Raw genomic sequence first — 21,076 nt, forward strand, 5'->3', positions numbered from 1 at the left:
GTCCCCATTGTCAACCACAATGTGACTGAACCATAACCATCGTCAACACAGCCTCTCACTCCCTGCAGGTGACATCTTCCTCCGTTTCCACGTGACTGCAGATCCACCTTCTCTTTCTCTGTCTCTCGTTTTCGGTCTCTCTCGCTCTCCTCTCTCTCCCCCACCTTGTGCCCTCTGTCTCTCTCTGCCTATAAACAACTACATCATCCCCCTCTCTCTCGTTCTCATTGTAGCGTCTCTTTCTCTCTCTTTTTATTTCTTTTGATTTAACCTTTATTTTATCAGGGAGTCATACTGAGACCAATGTCTCTTATACAGATGAGCCCTGAATGACAAAAAAATCCACACATCAAAATGCAAGCAGAAAGAAAAACACGGTCATAAAAACAAAACACATTTATCAGAAGTAAGGTCCTCAATCAGCTTTCTGAATTGCCCTAGGGGCACCAAAACATCACATTTAAGAACATTTTGAAGATTGTTCCACAAATAAAGTGGAAGAAAAACTTAAAGCTTATTTACTTAACCCTGTAGAGACCAAATTAATTTCCAGAGATAGCCATCTCTGAGACCGGGTGTGGTAACTAGTATGGCTAAAGTTGAGTAAGTATGTTAGGTACAGTGGAACTTTTTGTAAAAGGGCTTTATAAATGAATCAACCTATGTGACATCAAAGAAGGCCAACCAACTTTCTGGTAGAGAATGCAGTGATGAGTACTAAAATTGTTGCCTGTAATAAAGCGCAGTGCGCTATGATAAACTGCATTTAACGGCTTTAATGAAGTATCAGCTGCGTTCGTATTGATGATGTCGCCATAGTCTAGGACCGATAGGAACGTTGACTGAATCTGAATCTGAATCTGCTTTCTACTATTTAGCGAGAGGCAGGAACTATTTATATAGAAGAAGAACATTTTCATTCTCAGCTAATTCATCAATATGATTTTTAAAAGACAGCTTTTCATCTTTCCAGATGCCCATATATTTGTAAGCAGGGACACAATCAATATGGACACCATCCAAAGTACATATGCATAAATCGTGAGTTATTTTTATGTGCTCTAGAGAACAACAAATACTTAGTTTTACCTGCATTCAATATTCATTTCAGGTCAATAAAGTTTTTATGTAATACAATAAAGGAGGAATGTTGCTCAGAAAGAGCCTGGTCAGCTGTGGGGGCAATAGCACATACAACAGTGTCATCGGCATACAAGTGTAGGTTCAATATTGTTCATGTAAACAATGAAAAGTACAGGACTCAGAATCGACCCCTGCTGGACACCTTTCTTAATATCCAGGAAACCTGCTCTTTCTCTCACTTCATGTGCACTCTAACCTCTTGTCCTCTTCCCTCCATCCATCTTATGATCATTCATGATCATTTCTTAGAAAGCAGGGTACAGGACAACATAATCAACCCACTTATAATCAGTCCACTTGACTGCATGATGATGTAGTGAACCACGATGAGCCTCACTGTCATAATGAAAAACTCTCAGTCATCATCATTCACGACATGTCCCTTGTCATTCTAAGAAATTCCATTCATGTTAAATTGAGTGTGAGAACCTTCCGATTCTCAGTGGATGCAGTGGATTCTCAGAATTGAGGCAGTGTCTCTCACAGTGTGGTCCCCTTGTGATTCACCAGTTCAGAACGTCTCAGTGCTTTCTGTGAGGAGAGGGAGGGAAAGAGAGAGAGAGAAGAGGATGATGAGAGGAGGGAACACATGTCAGTCTTCCGTTGATTGATGAGTCAGAGGAGCTCAGTGTTCCGTGACCCTTGACCTTACCCTGCCATTACCAGGCCGACCATCCAGCATGAGTATTGACAGGCGGTGACATTAAAGTGACGAGCCGGATGTGGGGTATGCCCCTTAACACCCCATAACCCTATTGACTTCTCTCTCACGACAATCTTGTACAAATTTAATCCAGTCAAGTCCAATCCAGTTCAGTACACTCTCTCTCTCTGACTCTCTTTCTCTCTCTCTCTCTGACTCTCTCTCACACTCTCTCTCTCTCTCTCTCTCTCTGACTCTCTCTCACTCTCTCACTCTCTCTCTCTCGCTCTCTGACTCTCTGTCTGTCTGTCTGTCTGTCTGTCTGTCTGTCTGTCTGTCTGTCTGTCTGTCTGTCTGTCTGTCTGTCTGTCTGTCTGTCTGTCTGTCTGTCTGTCTGTCTGTCTGTCTGTCTGACTCTCTCTCACACTCTCTCTCACTCTCTCGTTCTGTCCGTCTCTCTCTCTCTCTGTCTTTCACAGTTCTATTCCATGTCTAGTTTGGCTAATCAATGCGTTTGTTGCCACTCCAGAGAACACCCAGTGGATGATTGATATGACAACAAATCCACACAGTTTCTAACAGCGTGTAATCGCCTCGATGAACATGGATTTTCAGTCTTGTTTCCGTTGCCTTCCTAGCTCTCAATTTGGCTTAAAGAGCCTAGTGTTAGCAGGGGCGGAGGCCATACTCTGGGCATCCCATCCATTGCGCCAGGAAAAATGCCCCAGCTGCCCCTTCCTCTCTCACACTGACATGCACAGATACACACTGGGGCAGTCAAGGTATACTGGCGGCATAGCTTATGAATACGGTGCATATATTGGTGGCATAGCATATGCATGAGCATGTAATGAAATGCACACTAGAGCTTTTAAGGTAGTACTGATGGCTGGTGAATATACAGTGAAAGGCATGTCCTGGTGCATGTATGGATGGCATAGCTCATGCAGTTTAAGCTTGTACTAAAAGGCACGACACAGCATGTGCTAGTGCATTAAGTATGTGTAGCAAGCTAGGTGCGTGGATTACAGGTCTAGACGTGCAGTGCAGTATATATGCTATTGCTATGTACGCTAGAAACGGTATGCCTATGTATCTAGTGGAGCATGGCAGATAATGGCTAGTAATGGATATTATTCTCGCTAGACATGTGTGGCAGTGTGGACAGGTATTACACAGAAACACAGTAGATACACAACTCTATTCCCCCTCTATCCTATGTATCAGGGTGATAGTAGTGAGTCCTATCCAGAGAATCCGCTCCAGGTCATAGTGTTTGCCCTCTGTTGTCAGAGAGAGCACAGCTCCTCACTCACCAGGGGGAGGAAGTGCTAGCTGGACTCACAGAGTGTGAAAGAGAGAGAGAGAGAGAGAGAGAGAGAGAGAGAGAGATAGAGAGAGAGAGAACAAGAGAGCAGAGTCACGACTAAGTGTTGGATTTTTACATTGACCTCACTGCTGCAGTGTGTTTGATGGTTGTTTGATGGTAGTTGATGGATTAGTTGATGATTCTTTTTGGTTGTTTATGGTGTATGCTTGAATGTTTGTGACAGTGGAAGTTGGTTACTTGATACAGTCGGTGTTGTGTGATTGATGTGTGTATGATGGTGATTCGGTGTGTGCGTGTTGATACGTGAGTTGCGTGTTGTATGTGAGGCGTGTGTGTTTGATGGTGCTGGGTAACTGGGCTGTTGGGGCTATGTATCGGCGGTCGCCCTGTCACAGAAGCAGGGCACACTTTGACTTTAGCGAGGACATCATCAAGGGACTCCATGCCTCCAGCCACACTCACAGGTCAGACCAATTATATACTGTACCTCTCTGCCTTCCCATCTCTCTCTCTCTCTCTCTGTGTCTCTCGTTCTCCCTCTCTCTCACATCATCCTTCTGCCTTTCTGTCCTTCTCCCTGTCTCTCTCTCAGATCTTTCTCTCGTGGTTCTCTGCCATTCTCATGTTCAGTTTAGTGTGTGATGTGTTGCCAGTATGCTCATTTCATCTTTACAGATAGCATTCAGTGCTTGTTATGCTTGCTTTTCAGTTCTCACTCTCTCTTTCTCACTTTCACTCTCTCTTTGCTCTGCATGGACAAATTCCCCCCCCCCGAATATCTTGTTCCCATGTTCAGTCTCTCTAGCTATATCTCTGAAGGGGATTAGGTGTGTGTGTGTGTGTGTGTGTGTGTGTGTGTGTGTGTGTGTGTGTGTGTGTGTGTGTGTGTGTGTGTGTGTGTGTGTGTGTGTGTGTGTGTGTGTGTGTGTGAAGGAGAGAGTGAATAATATAGCTTGAGTGTCTGTCATTTGGTTTGTTTACACTGTTGTGGTGTGAGTCTATGTAGTAGGCAGTTCTGGACTACTGGTTCATCCAGATTCAGCTGTGCTGCTGTTACCTAAAGCTCCCCTACAGAACTGTCCCTGATGTAATGCAATTTCCTTAATGTAGCCGGCTGATAACGCAACCTAACACTCCCAGCAGGATATGTACTAGCGCTCCACTGTTCCACTGTGCCTTGCAAATGTTTCGCGTCACCCTCCTTGTTTACCCGAGCGCGTGACAGTTATTCTCTCCGACACCGCTTTGCTACTGCTTATGTTTACATCGCGCAAACACGTTATGCTCTACAAAGCCAATATTGCTTACGAAGAGTTATTCCGTTTTGAGTGGATTTACGTTGCAGGATTACTCTTTCACGTGACTCTGACCAGGATAACATCATCATCATGGTGAAATTGTAGATTGTTGTTGTGGGGAAGCAGAGAGAGGGGGCAGCAGGCAAGACGCGCATGGGTCCAACTCAGCCAGTTCAGTAGCAGGCAGCCTTGGCTGAGACTGGTTCTGTGGTCCCTCAGGCCTCTGGCTGCAGATATCTATGGATGCAGGGCCACTAGGCTCCAGGGTAGTACAAGTTCAACCACAGCAGCAGCATTGGGTTCTGGCTGCAGGACTCATGGTTAGGGAGTTTCTCCATAGCCACAGCAGCAGTACTGGCCTGGGAGACTCCAGCCAGACCAGGCCCACCTTTTAAGAACCAAGGTTTCCTGTGGAAAGTACTGTACAGTCAGTCAGTGCATGTGGAAGTGGAAAGAACAACACAGTCAGATGTATGTGTGTGTGTCTGACACGTGACAGGGATAATTAGTATACACTTGTGCTTGTCTGTTGATGTGAGCACGTATCTGTGAGGAGTTTGTGTGTGTTGTGACACTGTGGTCTATCGGAGTTTGCTTTTGCATACATCCTGTAGGAAGCTGTGTGCTGGTGATGATGGTGATTATGACAACACAAGAGTGAACAACATAGTGGGAAGTGGTTGTTGAATTACTACTAGGAGACTAGGGAAGAAATCCTGTTTCGGACAACCTAGAGAGGTTTTCCCTTCATACACGTACGCACACTCAGACACACACAGCGTGAGTGAGTGAGAGAGTGTGAGTGTGAGTGAGTGAGTGAGAGTGTGAGTGTGAGTGTGTGTGTGAGAGAGAGAGAGAGAGAGAGAGCTAACTCGGAGCAGAGTTTGACCTAGGGTAACTTGACTTTGTACACAGCCCATGGAATGAATGCCATTTAAATCAAGTTCTGTTTAGTTACACAGCCCAAGTGCTCTCCCACTTGCTCTCTCTCACTCTCCCAAAATCTTGTGACATAGTGAATTATGATCTGACATGACTAACCATAAGTTTCTCACAATGAGGATGTCTGGGAAGAAAAAAAATATGTAAATAAGAATGCTTTGTTTGTTGTTGATTCAAAAGTGTCCTCATATTTGCATATCCTAGCATGACGGTTTTGCAACGTCATAGTTTGTACATTTAGATTCAGTGTCACGGTTGTCAAAAGGAGAAGCGGACCAAAGTGCAGCATGTGTGTTGTTCCACATTTTATTTACTCTGTGAAACTATGCGGTACATAAATAAACTGAATACACAAAACAACAAACCGTGACACAAACACTACTCAAAAATAATCACCCACAAAACCCAGGAAGAAAAACCCCTACTTAAGTATGATCTCCAATTAGAGACAACGAGGACCCGCTGCCTCTAATTGGAGGTCATCCCAAACAAACCAACATAGAAATACAAAAACTAGAACCTAGGAACATAGAAATAGAACACATAGAATAAACCCCCCTGTCACACCCTGACCTACTCTACCATAGAAAATAACACCTTACCATGGTCAGGACGTGACATTCAGTTTGTTGGCCGCTTAAGTGTGCATTTGTAAATTCACTCTGAAGTGTCAAAGTGCACTCTGGGCATTCGTAAATTCTGAACATTGTCATATTGTTTGTTTGTAAATTGAGTGTTTTGCTCTGAGTGTTCAGAGTGTACACTGAACACTCTGGCCGAGGAGTACAGTTGATCCGAGCTTTCTGACCTCACAATGGAAGTCAAGCACCCAAGCTAACTGGCTAAAGTTGGCTAGCTTGCTAGCTACTTTCAGGCACAAATGAGAGAACACGTCACTCTAAACATTTTACTCGCCTTAGTAGATCTTGGTTAGTGATTAACTGTCTTACTGGCAACAATTTCATGACGTTTTTCAGCCGATGTGTACTTACACCTGTCATAACAACTAAGTTGAGGATGTTTGTAAATTCCTCAATTATTTGGCGCTCTGGCACTCTCAAACCAGAGTGCTCTGAAATCAGAGTAGATTGCCAGTGTGAAATTACTAAAACCAAATTTTAATTCTTGAGCATTTTCAGTGTGCTATCTTCAGATACTTCCACTTCATTTCTAATTCATCAACTGAACATGTTTCTGCTCACTACACTGAATCTCTTATCATGTCAAGGTCTAGAACTTTATTCTTTCATCGTCAAGGTCTTGTCCATCAAACTGATGCAGAGCCATGGTAGTTATGTTGTAGCAGAAGTGTGTAGTCTCTATTCTCTGACTCTGTCACATGTGCAGAGTGTGGGCTGGACTGAGTTTGGGAACTGAACGCTGAATGTTCTTCCTTCCCACCACCAGAACCATGCAGGCCAGACTACAGCTTTGGAAAAAACACACTGATTGAGAATTCCAAGGAATTTTCCCTTTTTCCTTTCCAATCCCAGAAAGTAGCCTGAAGGATTAGACAAAGTTTACCCCCAAAAAGAGTTGAGTGATGAAATGCAGTTACTACACCAGAAGTGATCGGTGCTTTTGTTGTCTCTGGCTTTTCCAAACACTCAACGTGTTGATCTGTGTATGTCTGCTGTGTGTGTGTGTGCATACTCCCATTTGCATGCTGTGTGCGTTTTGCCGTGTCTGACACCTCTGTGACTGTTTTCCTCTCTGTGTTATAAACTGCCGTCTCAGTCTGGCAGTGTAGACTGTGGTACCATGGAGACAGACACCTCCTGTTTATCCATGCAGCTCAAAGTAGTAATTCCACAACAGGAAGTCTCAGTAAATATGCCTTCTTAATAGTTCCCTCAGTGTTTTCTGACTCCATCCTACTGTACCTAGCTGAGAATGTGTACTCATTACTGCATGTGTGCATTTACTGTCTACATTACTGTCCACTGCTTTACTTTGAATTTTTTTTATTTAACCTCTTATAGAATAATGTGTGTGTTGTTGGCATTTCTCTGCATATCATGATGACCCTTACAGAAAAACCACATGAATTTCACATGTAAACACGTGGAGTGTTCTTTTTTCTTATTTTTATTACCCCATCCACCACCTCCCCTCTTCAGATTACACATATCTTTTTAGTTTTTTACAGCTTTTCTACTACGTATGTAGTACGTAGTAGACCAAGGAGCTGGCGGAAAATAGGAGGCTTTTTACAGCAACAAGGATGAGGCTGCATGAGTTGGATATACATTACCATTCAAAAGTTTGGACACACCTACACGTTCAAGGGTTTTCCTTTACTTTTAACATTTTCTACATTGTAGAATAATAGAGAAGACATTGACACTATGAAATAACATGGAGTCATGTAGTAACCAAAAACGTGTTAAACAAATCTAAATATATTTTATATTTGAGATTCTTCAAAGTAGCCACCCTTTACCTTGATGACAGCTTTGCACACTTTTGGCATTCTCTCAACCAGCTTCATGAGGTAGTCACCTAGAATCCATTTCAATTAACAGGTGTGTCTTGTTAAAAGTACATTTGTGGAATTTCTTTCTTTCTTAATGTGTTTGAGCCTATCAGCTGTGTTGTGACAAGGTAGGGCTGGTATACAGAAGATTGGTATTTGGTAAAAGACCAAGTCCATATTATGGCAAGAACAGCTCAAATAAGCAAAGACAGACAACAGTCCATCATTACTTTAAGACATGAATGTCAGTCAATGAGGAACATTTCAAGAACTTTGAACGTTTCTTCAAGTGCAGTAGCAAAAAACCATCAAGAGCTATGATAAAACTGGCTTTCATGAGGACCACCACAGGAAAGAAAGACCCAGAGTTACCTCTGCTGCAGAGGATAAGTTCATTAGAGTTACCAGCCTCAGAAATTGAAGCCCAAATTAATGTTTCACAGAGTTCAAGTAACATACACATCTCCACATCAACTGTTCAGAGGAGACTGCGTGAATCAGGCCTTCATGGTCGAATTGCTGCAAAGAAACCACTACTAAAGGACACCAATGAGAAGAAGAGACTTGCTTGGGCCAAGAAACACGAGCAACAGACATTAGACCAATGGAAATCTGTCCTTTGGTCTGATGAGTCCAAATTTTAGATTTTTGGTTCCAACCGCCGTGTCTTTGTGAGATGCAGAGTAGGTGAACGGATGATCTCTACATGTGTGGTTCCCACCGTGAAGCATGGAGGAGGAGGTGTGATGGTGTGGGGGTGCTTGCTGGTGACACTGTCAGTGATTTATTTAGAATTCAAGGCACACTTAACCAGCATAGCTACCATAGCATTCTGCAGCGATAAGCCATCCCATCTGGTTTTGTGCTTAGAGGGACTATCATTTGTTTTTCAATAGGACAGTGACCCAACACACCTTCAGGCTGTGTAAGGGCTATTTGACCAAGAAGGACAGTGTTGGAGTGCTGCATCAGATTACCCGGCCTCCAAAATCACCTGACCTCAACCCAATTGAGATGGTTTGGGATGAGTTGGACCGCAGAGTGAAGGAAAAACAGCCAACAATTGCTCAGCATATGTGGGAACTCCTTCAAGACTGTTGGAAAAGCATTCCAGGTGAAGCTGGTTGAGAGAATGCCAAGAGTGTGCAAAGCTGTCATCAAGGCAAAGGGTGGCTATTTGAAGAATCTCAAATATACAATATATTTTGATTTAACACTTTTTTGGTTACTACATGATTCCATATGTGTTATTTCATAGTGTTGATGTCTTCACTATTATTCTACCATGTAAAAAATAAAGATAAACCCTGGAATAAGTACCGTAATTTCCGGACTATTAAGCGCACCTGAATATAAGCCGCACCCACTGAATTAAAAAAAAAATATTATTTTGAACATAAATAAGCCGCACATGTCTATAAGCCGCAGGTGCCTACCTGTACATTGAAACAACATTGAAACTTTACACAGGCTTTAACGAAACACGGCTTGTAACAAAAATAAATAGGCTTTAACAAAACACGGCTTGTAACAAAAATAAATAGGCTTTAACGAAACACGGCTTGTAACAAAAAATTAAAAATTAGCAGTAAGCTTTAGTTGTCTTTTTGCACTGAGTCAATTCCTCACGCTGCTGTTTCCAACGTCCTATCATCGACTCATTAAGACCAAGCTCCCGTGCAGCAGCTCTATTTCCTTTTCCAACAGCCAGATCAATCGCCTTCAACTTGAAAGCTGCATCATATGCATTTCTCCGTGTCTTTGCCATGATGAGGGTGACAAAATGACTACCGTAATCAGAATGATGGGAAGTTTGAGAGCGCTCGATTTAATCTACACAGTAAACAAAAAAGTTGTTTGACCTTAACCCGTTTGGCAATTTCATTGGTCTAATGAAAACTTCATGCCGCCAAAAAACTGAGCACGTCACAGAATGTGTTTTTTTTTAGAAAAAAAAATTGAAAGCGGGAAAAATCCATATATTAGCCGCGTCATTGTTTAAGCCGCGAGGTTCAAAGACTGGGAAAAAAGTTGCGGCTTATAGTCCGGAATTTACGGTAGGTGTGTCCAAACTTTTGACTGGTTCTGTATATAGCATTCTGTTGGTGGCAAGAATTTTTTAGAATCATTTAAATTGAAAAACTCAAAGTTTGTATCTTTGTATCTTTAATATATGGCAGACAAACAAGTTCCCTACCTTCTCCCTTGTCCACTTGCCTCCTCCATTTTTGTGGTAACGCTGCAATCAGTTGGTTATAAGTTTGGATTGAGCAGACATTCCCATACATTTTCGATAGCTGCATATGTGACATAACTCCATCGTTTCTATTCATAATATCATTAATAAATATAATACACATTTTTTTTATTCCTTAAAGAATGTTTTTTTTTATTCATCAGTATATTTCAGTTTAACAATAATATTTGTTGTAATATTTGTTCTATCTTTTCTGGAGGATTAAACTGAAATTGTAACCAGCTTTGTATGGTTTGTTAAAGAAAGGGCGATACTTTAAACAAAATTATATTTTCAATTAGTCGGAAATGAGAAGTTGTAATCTGTATAAAGGCCGTGTTTGAACAAAGGATGAGCCTTAATTAATCATCTACTGGAGAACCATTTTGGGTTTAAGAATAACTTCTGTGTGAGTGAAGCTTTTAGTGAGAGGTTTAAAGCTTTAATATTTAATAATTTTATCCCCGCAAACTCATATTCATTATATAAGTAGGCACGTTTAACTTTGTGTGGTTTAGCATTCCAAATAAAATGTAATATTTTTTGCTCATATGAATACCAAGTATGTCTAATTCACCATCCGCCCATTTTATTGGTAAACTACAAGGTAGTGTAAACACTGTCTTTTAATGATCCAATACGTAATATGTTACACTTGTCATAATTAGGTTTTAGTCCAGAGAGGCTAGAAAAGTGATCATTATCTTCAATGAAACTGTGCAGGGATCCAGATTGTGGACTTATGCAAAAACCTGAGTCATCGGCATACATTGACACTTTTGTTTTTATCCCCTGGATTTCTAACCCCTTGATGTTCTTGTTGGATTTAATTTTTATAGCTAGCATTTCAATGCCCATAATAAATAGAAAAAGCTCAATACTTTTTGAGAAGTAACCATTATTTACTATTTTACACCTGAGTTTGCTGTACATAACTTTAACCCATTGTATAAGAAAATCACCAAAATGAAAGTAATCAAGGCATTTATATATAAATTCGAGTCGTACTTTATCAAACGCCTTTTCAAAATCTGCTATGAAGACCAGGTCTGGTATCTTTGATGTTTCATAATGTTCAATTGTTTCAAGTAATTGTCGTATATTATCTCCAATATATCGTCCACGTAAAAAACCTGTCTGATCAGGATGAACAATATCTGGTAAAACCTTTTTTATTCTATGTGCTATGCATTTGGCCAGGATTTTCGCATCACAACATTGAACATTTAAGAGGCCTCCAGTTTTTTAAATGGACTGGATCTTTCTACATACCACCCAGGTCCTGTTTTAGTAATAATGAAATCAGACCTTCTTGTTGAGTACCTGAAAGTCTACCATTTGTATAAGAGTAATTAAAACATGCTAATAATGGATATTTTGAGTACATCAAAAAAGGTCTGATATACAGTATCTCTACTGGTATACCATCAAGCCCTGGTGTTTTTCCAGACTGAAAAGATTTTATTGCTTCAAAAAGTTCCTCCTCTGTAAGTTGGCCTTCACACGGGTCTTTCTGTACATTTGTTAATTTTACATTATTATTATTATTATTATTAGGAAAGACGTCCTTACAGTTAACATCATTCTATGGAAATGGAGGAGACTGAAAAGAAAACATACGCTTAAAATATTTAGCTTCTTCTTTCAACAAATAATTTGGTGAATCATGGATGACTCCGATCATTAGTAACGAGTTTCTGTAAATACTTTTTGGTAGCATTTCTACATTCAATGTAGTGCATTTAAAAAAAATTCCATCCAATTCGCTTTATTGATCTTCTTGAATAAGTACCTCCCATTCTTTTTGTTTTTCCTCTAACCTATTTTGTGCCTTTATAGGACAGTTGTCATTACCGTCTACCTGCGCTGTTACTTCCTCTATTTCCATTATTAGTCTAATCTCTTTTGACCTCAACCACTTTTGTTTTAATGAGTATAGTATTGAATGGCCTCTAAAAGTACATTTAAAAGTGTCCCATACAATAAGGGGATCTGCTGTACCTATGGTGTGCAGAAAAAAAGTAAATTAGGAATTATTTTGTCTTAGTTAAGAACAAATTGTCATCCAATAGGCTTTGATTCAATTTCTAAGTAAATTCTGTAAGAGTTATATGGAGGCCAATTAGATGGTGGTCCGATCGCATTCGGTCTCCTATTAATACTTTTTAAAACTTGATTCCAGCAAGAATGAGACCAGGAAGTAACTAAGATGTCCCGCTTGATAAAAACACGTTTTATGTGATTACGTGATGTTATGTGAAGTTAATGTGATAACATGTGACATGTAAAGCAACATGTGATAACATGAAACTACACATGTGAAGTGTTCCAAAAACATGTTTTCACATGATTTCACATGTGAAATCATGTGGTTTATCTGTAAGGGGATGTCCATAGCCCTTCAGTCATTCCCCAATCCCCATGTTTCATGAGCTAAACAGACTTAACTTGACATTGCCCACTGTCTTTGCTCAGTGCTAGGGAAAGACATAACTCTCAATGTCATTTTCTTAGTCTCTCTTGTTACTGTCTTTCAGTCACTTCATGTCCCCGAATAATCTCCCTCCTACTTCTCACCTCTTGACTCTTCACTTACTTCCTGACTCTCTCTCTACTATTCTCACACTTGCTCCCCCTATATCACTCCCCATTTCCATGGTATACCCCCCCCCCCCCCCCCCCCATCAAGACTGTTGTTAAGGCGGGATGATTCAGCTGCGTCATGGGGGAAGGATGTACTGTATAAGTCACACAGAGGTCATTGGGATCACTTCCTGGTTGTTTTTGCAGAACAGAGACAATACAGTACTTAATACTTACTGGAAATGATGGTTTCTACTGTACACCGTTTCTCCTCATCCTCACTTCTCTGAAATGAGAGCATAGGTTGAGCTATAATTATGGCCCAGAGTTTTTCCTGGTCAGGTCACATAGTAAGCTAAAACTTTCACTGTCAGGTTGGCATCCACCATTATGCATTAATGTATACATTCCAGTGGCAATTGAACTGTTGTTCCCTACTCAGGCTCCCAGAGGTGATTTAACCATGGACGTTTCATGTTTCCGTCACATCCACGTCAATGTACTCCATGACCATTCTGAGCCTTTCAGCAGAGGCTCACACATCGGACTCTACCAATCATAGCCAGGCTTCCTGGTTGTAATCCTGACCCCTTCATTCCTCAAAGCTCATAATTGAATCCCTGCAGTAAGGGATTTTGCTTTTGCTTGTGTATATCAGCCAACATGTTTGATAAATAGTTCCTGCTTCTATCTCTCGTCAGAAAACAGGAATCTTTGGAACTAGTGGGAATGATGGATGGAGGATATGGTACAAAACGTTCTCTCTCTTTCTCTATCTTTTCCCCTCTCTCTCCCTCTCTCTTCTGTGAAAGACTCTCCACACTTTGTTGTGTTCAGACAGACTAATGGCTCAGTCAGTCTGGTGTCCATCTTGGACTGATATTTTGGGGTAATAGGGCAGGCTTAATTCTATATGTTCTCATTTTGATTTAGAAAAGAGATGTACAGTGCCTTCGTAAAGTATTCAGACCCCTTTACTTTTTACACATTTTGTTAGGTTACAGCCTTCTTTTAAAACAAATTAAATTGTTTTTTCCCTCATCAATCTACACACAATTCCCCATAATGACAAATCAATTTTTGCTAATTTATAAAAATGAAATAAAAACTGAAATATCACATTTACATAAGTATTCAGACCTTTTACTCAGTACTTTGTTGAAGCAACTTTGGCAGTGATTATAGCCTCGAGTCAGGTTGAATGGGGAGCGTTGCAGCACAGCTATTTTCAGGTCTCTCCAGAGATGTTCGATCCGGTACAAGTCCGTGCTCTGGCTGGGCCACTCAAAGACATTCAGAGACTTGTCCAGAAGCCACACCTGCGTTGTCTTGGATGTGTGCTTAGGGTCATTGTCCTGTTGGAAGGTGAACCTTCGCCTCAGTCTGAGGTCCTGAGCGCTATGGAGCAGGTTTTCATCTCTCTGTACTTTGCTCCGTTCATCTTTCCATCGATCCTGAGTAGTCTCCCAGTCCCTGCCGCTGAAAAACATCCCCACTGCATGATGCTGCCACCACCATGGTTCACCGTAGGGATGGTGCCAGGTTTCCTCCAGACATGATGCTTGGCATTCAGGCCAAAGAGTTCAATCTTAGTTTCATCAGACCAGAGAATCTTGTTTCTCATGGTCTGAGAGTCTTTAGGTGCCTTTTGACAAACTCCAATTAGGCCGTCATGTGCATTTTACTGAGGAGTGGCTTCCGTCTGGCCACTCTACCGTAAAGGCCTGATTGGTGGGGAGCTGCAGAGATGGTTGTCCTTCTGGAAGGTTCTCCCATCTCCACAGAGAGCTCTGTCAGAGTGACCATTGTGTTCTTGGTCACCTCCCTGACCAAGGCCCTTCTCCCCCGATTGCTCAGTTTGGTTGGGAGGCCAGCTCTAGAAAGAGTTTTGGTGGTTCCAAACACCTTTCATTTAAGAATGATGGAGGCCACTGTGTTGTTGGGGACCTTCAATGCTTCAGAAATGTTTTGGTACCCTTCCCCAGATCTGTGCCTCGACACAATCCTGTCTCGGAGCTCTACGGACAGTTCCTTCAACCTCATGGCTTGGTTTTTGCTCTGACATGCACTGTCAACTGTGGGACCTTATATAGACAGGTGTGTGCCTTTCCAAATCATGTCCAATCTATTGAATTTGCCACAGGTGGAGTTGTAGAAACATCTGAAGGATGATCAATGGAAACAGGATGTACCTGAGATCAATTTCGAGTCTCATAGCAAAGGTTCTGAATACTTATGTAAATAAGGTATTTCATTTTTTTACTTGTAATAAATTTGCAAAAAATAACTTTGTTATTATGGGGTATTGTGTGTAGATTGTAATCCATTTTTGAATATGGCTGTAATGTAACAAAATGTGGAAAAAAGTCAAGGTTCTGAATACTTTCCGAAGGCTCTGTATCTATGTAATTGTAAGTAGGGAGGGTCCTATACAATGTGCACATTCCATTGATGCTGTGGATAGGAATGAAAGGCTTAGTGAAGGGGCCTGTGTAGTCTACATGCCGTAGGACGATGGCAAGCCTTGTGTCATAGGCTACAGTTGAATGGAGGCATTTTCAGGATTTACACATGGGGAACATTTGTTAGCAGGGTCCAAAATGATTATATATATATTATTTCATGTATTTCATGCAATTCTACGTCATTTACATGACAGAAGGCATTCACTAAATCCTTTTTAATACCACACAACTGACCGAAATGAGTGGATAATCTGACACAAATTGAGATCAATCTTTTATCGAATACAACTAGCGACTTTTCCCTTGTGTCAGAGATCTGTATATAATATATTGCATATATACAGTTAAAGTCAGAAGTTTACATACACCTTAGCTAAATACATTTAAACTCAGTTTTTCGCAATTCCTGACATTTAATCCTAGTAAAAATTCCTTGTTTTAGGTCAGTTAGGATCACCACTTTATTTTAAGAATGTGAAATGTCAGAATAATAGTTGAGAGAATGATATATTTCAGCTTTTATTTCTTTCACCACATTCCCAGTGGGTCAGAAGTTTACATACAGCCAATTAGTATTTGGTAGCATTGCCTTTCAATTGTTTAACTTGCGTCAAACGTTTCGGGTAGCCTTCCACAAGCTTCCCTCAATAAGTTGGGTGAATTTTGGCCCATTCCTCCTGACAGAGCTGGTGTAAATGAGTCAGGTTTGTAGGCCTCCTTGCTCGCACATGCTTTTTCAGTTCTGCCCACAAATGTTCTATGGGATTGAGGTCAGGGCTTTGTGATGGCCACTCCAATACCTTGACTTTGTTGTCCTTAAGCCATTTTGCCACAACTTTGGAAGTATGCTTGGGGTCATTGTCCATTTGGAAGACCCAAACAGTTCTATTTTTGTTTCATCAGACTAGAGGACATTTCTCCAAAAAGTACGATCTTTGTCCCCATGTGCAGTTGCAAACCGTAGTCTGGCTTATTTATGGCGGGTTTGGAGCAGTGGCTTCTTCCTTTGTGAGTGGCCTTTCAGGTTATGTCGATATAGGACTCGTTTTACTGTGGATATAGATACTTTTGTACCTGTTTCCTCCAGCATTTTCACAAGGTCCTTTGCTGTTGTTCTGGGATTGATTCGTACTTTTCGCACCAAAGTACATTCATATCTAGGAGACAGAATGCGTCTCCTTCCTGAGCAATATGATGACTGCGTGGTCCCATGGTGTTTATACTTGTGTATTATTATGAACGTGGTACATTCAGGCATTTGAAAATTGCTCCCAAGGATGACCCAGACTTGTGGAGGTCTACAATTTTTTTTCTGAGGTCTTGGCTGATTTCTTTAGATTTTTCCCATAATGTCAAGCAAAGAGGCACTGAGTTTGAAGGTAGGCCTTGAAACACATCCACAGGTACACCTCAAATTGACTCAAATTATGTCAATTAGCCTATTAGAAGCTTCTAAAGCCATGACATCATTTTCTGGAATTTTCCAAGCTGTTTAACAAACTATAGTTGTGGCAAGTCGGTTAGGACATCTACATTGTGCATGACACAAGTAATTTGCCAACAATTGTTTACAGACAGATTATTTCACTATAATTCACTGTATCACAATTCCAGTGGGTCAGAAGTTTACATACACTAAGTTGACTGTGCCTTTAACAAGACATTTGTGGAGTGGTTGAAAAAATGAGTTTTAATGACTCCAACCTAAGTGTATGTAAACTTCCGACTTCAACTGTATATTGCATCCTAATATTGTACAATCTGTGTGCCGCGTCATTGGCCTGGGCTATTGTTTGTTTGAGTTCAAGACCATTTTTTATTAAAAGTATACATTTCAGCAACCTGTGGAAGAGCCGCAGTTCTACGGGACAAACATAGGTACAGGTAAGCATTTTCAGAATTGGCATTTTTACGAGTATCGACTGATGGTGACTCAGTGTTTTTAGCTAATCGTGCGACCAATTATCAATACTTAACTCCGCCTCAATATAAGAGAACGGAGTTAAGCGTTCCTCAGCTAGAGTGTAGGTGATCATATTGCCCCACACTGTCCAAACAGAGTTGATATTTTGCTTACTGTTTACTTAATAAGGGGGTAGTGGTAGTGAAAGCCATGTGTTTCAGATGCCCTACAGTATAGTGCCAAAGCCTTAGCCTCAGTAACCTTATGTAATGCTTTCATAAGATTACTTATCACTAATACCGCAAACACTGGGCCCAGCACAGCCTGCTGTGTGTGTCCTGTTGTTTTCATCAGAGGTCAGACCTGAGGTGTGAGTTTTGATCTTCTGTTAAACTCTGAGTGGTTGTTTTGGTCCCTGTACCGGGTCCGCGGAGTGGAAATGTTACCCACTCTGTCAATTTCGGTCATACAGTATAATTTCAAAGTTAAGCGCTTGTCTTTTTGGAAATTGAGCTCAAATTTTACTGCTGGCAATGTCCTAAACATTATCCTGCCGGAGAGGACAGGCTTTCTGACACACACACACACACACACACACACACACACACACACACACATTACTGTGTCCTCCTCTCATCAGGCCCTATCCAGATCACATGCATCAGTGGCCCCAGGCTGGTTTCCTGAATCAGATGGTGTGTTTTAATTGTTTATCTTCTCTGAACTCTGATTGGCGGTCTTTCATGTGTATGCGTGTGTTTGTGAGAGTTTCAGAAGACCTCTGCCCTCCTCTCTGCTGAGCCTCCTGCAGTGAGGAGTAACTGAGGTCACCACTCGTTTCCTCCTCTTCCCTATCATCTCCCACTTGCTGCCTGGGAAAACCTTGAGACTTTTCAGAAGATATCTCTCCTGGGAATGTTTGTCAAGATCCCTCTCTTTTCCTCAAACCCCTACCAGTGGTGGAAAAAGTACTCAATTGTCATACTTGAGTAAAAGTAAAGATACATTAATGTAAAATTATTAGTAAAAGTGAAAGTCACCAAGTAAATTCTACTTGTGTAAAAGTCTAAAAGTATTCGGTTTTAAATATACTTGTATCAAAAGTAGATGTAATTGCAAAAGTTATACTGTATAAATTATTCCAAATGACTTCTATTAGGCAGTCCAAGCAGCACAATTGTATAGTTGTTTTTTAGTTTACAGATAGTCAAGGGCACACTCCAACACTCACAATTTACAAATTAAGCATGTGGGTTTAGTGAATCTGCCAGATAAGAGGCAGTAGGGATGACCAGGGATGTTCTCTTGATAAGTGTGTGAATTAAACAATTTTCCTGTCCTGTTAAACATTCAAAATGTAATGAGTACTTTTGGGTGTTCGGGAAAATGTATGGGGTAAAAAGTACATTCTTTTCTTTAGGAATGTAGTAAAGTAAAAGTTGTCAAAAATAGAAATAGTAAAGTAAAGATACTACTTAAGTATTGCTTTAAAGTATTTTTACTTAGGTACTTTACAGCACTGACCCCCTACCCTGATTGGAATAGCAACATCTATGTCATAATTTCTATTTTTTCCCCAGTTTGTATCAGTTAGGCCTATAGTTTCATGATGTGCCACTATCCTGTCTATTACTGATGAAACCAATGATGGACAGTTGGCATTCCATAAAATAAGGGTCAGTGTAATATAATCCTGATTGTCATCCATGCTCGTGCTCTTTGTCATGGGTATGTTAGGCCATCTACGTATTGTAGTCTAGACTTTTCTCAAGACCTTGACACTTTAGATTTATATAAACTTTTATTTTCCAAAGGAACATATTCATTTGTGGTGTCAGTGAGTTGCACATACATGGACAGGCAGTCGCTCAGGCTTTTGTTCTGTACCTGGCCTGTAAGTGGAAACTATTAAAGATAATATATCCCATTTAGGAAACGCTTTTATCCAAAGCAACTTGCAGGATCAAACCCACAACCCTTGGTGTTGCAAGCGCCCTATTCTACCGACTGAGCCACAAAGGACCAGTAGAAAACATGTCGTAATTGTGTTACTAACATTATGTTGTCTCTGTGTTGTGTTGCAGTTTTGATGTGGAGAATGGCCCTTCAGCCAGCTGTAGTCCGTTGGACCCCTCGGCCTCTCCCGGGTCAGGCCTGGTTCTACACACCAATTTCCCCGGACACAACCAACGCAGAGAGTCCTTCCTGTACCGCTCAGACAGCGACTACGACCTCTCGCCCAAGTCCATGTCCCGCAACTCATCCATTGCATCTGAACTGTATGTTTTAATGCACACACCACACACTCACACACATACATATACATGTACACACACACACACACACACCATGAAGTGATCCATTGTGTTTGATCCATGTCCATTGGTACAGAGGTACATCACATGACACCCGTTTCTATGGAAACTACTACCACTAATAGTGATGAGTGGAAAGAGTGCTCCTAAAGAGGCTAATTTGTAACCGAAATGACCAAATATAATGACAGATTCAGCCGATGATAGAAAGATCTTGAAGTCCCTATGACTCCAAACACAGAACAGTGGAAAGAAGTGGAAAGTCCTTTAACAAGGAACATCCAGTGTTTGACCTAACAACATTACATTCCAGTAGAACAATTGTTACTTACTTGCACATTACTTCCTTTGTTACCTAAGTGAATTCTGGGGATATTTAGTGACGTCAGAGTGTAACTGGTTCTTATTGCTTAACGTCTTTATGTGACAAAGTCCTATTTTGGCACTGATGTACCAATGGGCCTACCACGCAAAAGGCCATTTGAGCTCTGATCTGATTGTGATTTGGCTGTGGAGTCGGTCGGTGCGTGTTTTGGTCTTCATGGCTGAACTACAGGCACAGTTTAGGGAATTGGGACTTTCGTCACTCGCACAGACTTGGCCCGGTAACTAACTGACACATACTTTCATAATGACTACCGCCTTAGATGTGGTTTAAAGTAACATTCTTTCCCCTGGTGTTGAACCAATGGACTGATGGAGCCCATACACCCTGATATGTGTTTATGATACAGTTCAAAATGCTTTCTTAATTATATTTACCATGTGTTGCTGACATGTTTTTGTTTGCGTTCACAGACATGGGGATGACTTGATAGTAACGCCTTTTGCTCAGGTAATTATATTCTAATCCCACCACGTCTGTCCCGTTCCTCAATTCTGTACTGTAGCGCAGCTACATTCAGACCACTTTGAGAAACCCAGCCCGGGGACTAGGTACTGTCCTGTGTGGTATTCAAAATGGATGAATGTGTTCTCTTTCGCTCCAGGTCCTCGCAAGCCTTCGAAGTGTAAGAAACAACTTCACAGTCCTGACCAATGTCCAATGTGCTTCCAACAAGTAAGCTTCTGGCCTTATTGGTGATCTGACTGATTCATTTAGACCACACTAACCACAATATCAACTGGTATATATATGTAAGGGATAATCAATGAGGGGCTATGCGTTCTATGGACAATTATGCATGACGTGGTACTCACCTAGCAGCGTGGCACTAACCCTTCCACGGAGTTGCATTATTTCCAGAGAACGCATAGAGTTGATGATTATCCCGCTTATCCCACTGCTATAATTGAACACGTTTGCTACTAGACGTGTTCATTTGCCGGTAGATATGTGTTCAACATCCACTGAAGTAGCTAGCAAGTTTACCAGATAGCTACAGTCGTTGTGGAGGTAACCCAGCAAACAGACTTGCTAGCTACTTATTGACTCAAGACATTTCAGCTTTTCATATTTTATTCATTTGTAAACATTTCTAAAAACATAAATCCACTTTGACATTATGGGGTATTGTGTGTAGGCCAGTGACACAAAATCTCAATTTAATCAATTTTAAATTCAGGCTGTAACACAACAAAATGTGGAAAATTCAAGGGGGTGAATACTTTCTGTTCCATATTAATGGATATATTATTGTTCCATATGAATGGATTGGAGAGTTTTGTTGATGTGGGTTGGTGCCTGTTTGATGACATCAGATTTAATGAATTCATTAATACAATTAAATCCATTAAAGGGG

The 21,076-nt window shown here is 41.0% G+C and overlaps 1 protein-coding gene across 2 annotated transcripts in view; it reads left to right on the forward strand.

The window, feature by feature from the left end:
- LOC115192240 (cAMP-specific 3',5'-cyclic phosphodiesterase 4B) overlaps positions 1-21,076 on the forward strand; it is a 319,267-nt gene that overhangs the window by 225,006 nt on the left and 73,185 nt on the right. The window contains exons 1-4 of one of the 2 annotated variants that reach the window (XM_029750522.1): positions 3,202-3,580; positions 19,104-19,298; positions 20,133-20,169; positions 20,324-20,394. In XM_029750522.1, the coding sequence (XP_029606382.1) occupies positions 3,456-3,580; positions 19,104-19,298; positions 20,133-20,169; positions 20,324-20,394 (428 nt within the window). In that variant the 5' untranslated portion in view covers positions 3,202-3,455. Of the gene's footprint in view, positions 1-3,201; positions 3,581-19,103; positions 19,299-20,132; positions 20,170-20,323; positions 20,395-21,076 lie in introns of those variants that run through there. The other variant, XM_029750521.1, reaches the window with a different exon arrangement.

This window comes from Salmo trutta, chromosome 4, assembly GCF_901001165.1.
Source record: "Salmo trutta chromosome 4, fSalTru1.1, whole genome shotgun sequence".
Lineage (NCBI taxonomy): Eukaryota > Metazoa > Chordata > Actinopteri > Salmoniformes > Salmonidae > Salmo > Salmo trutta.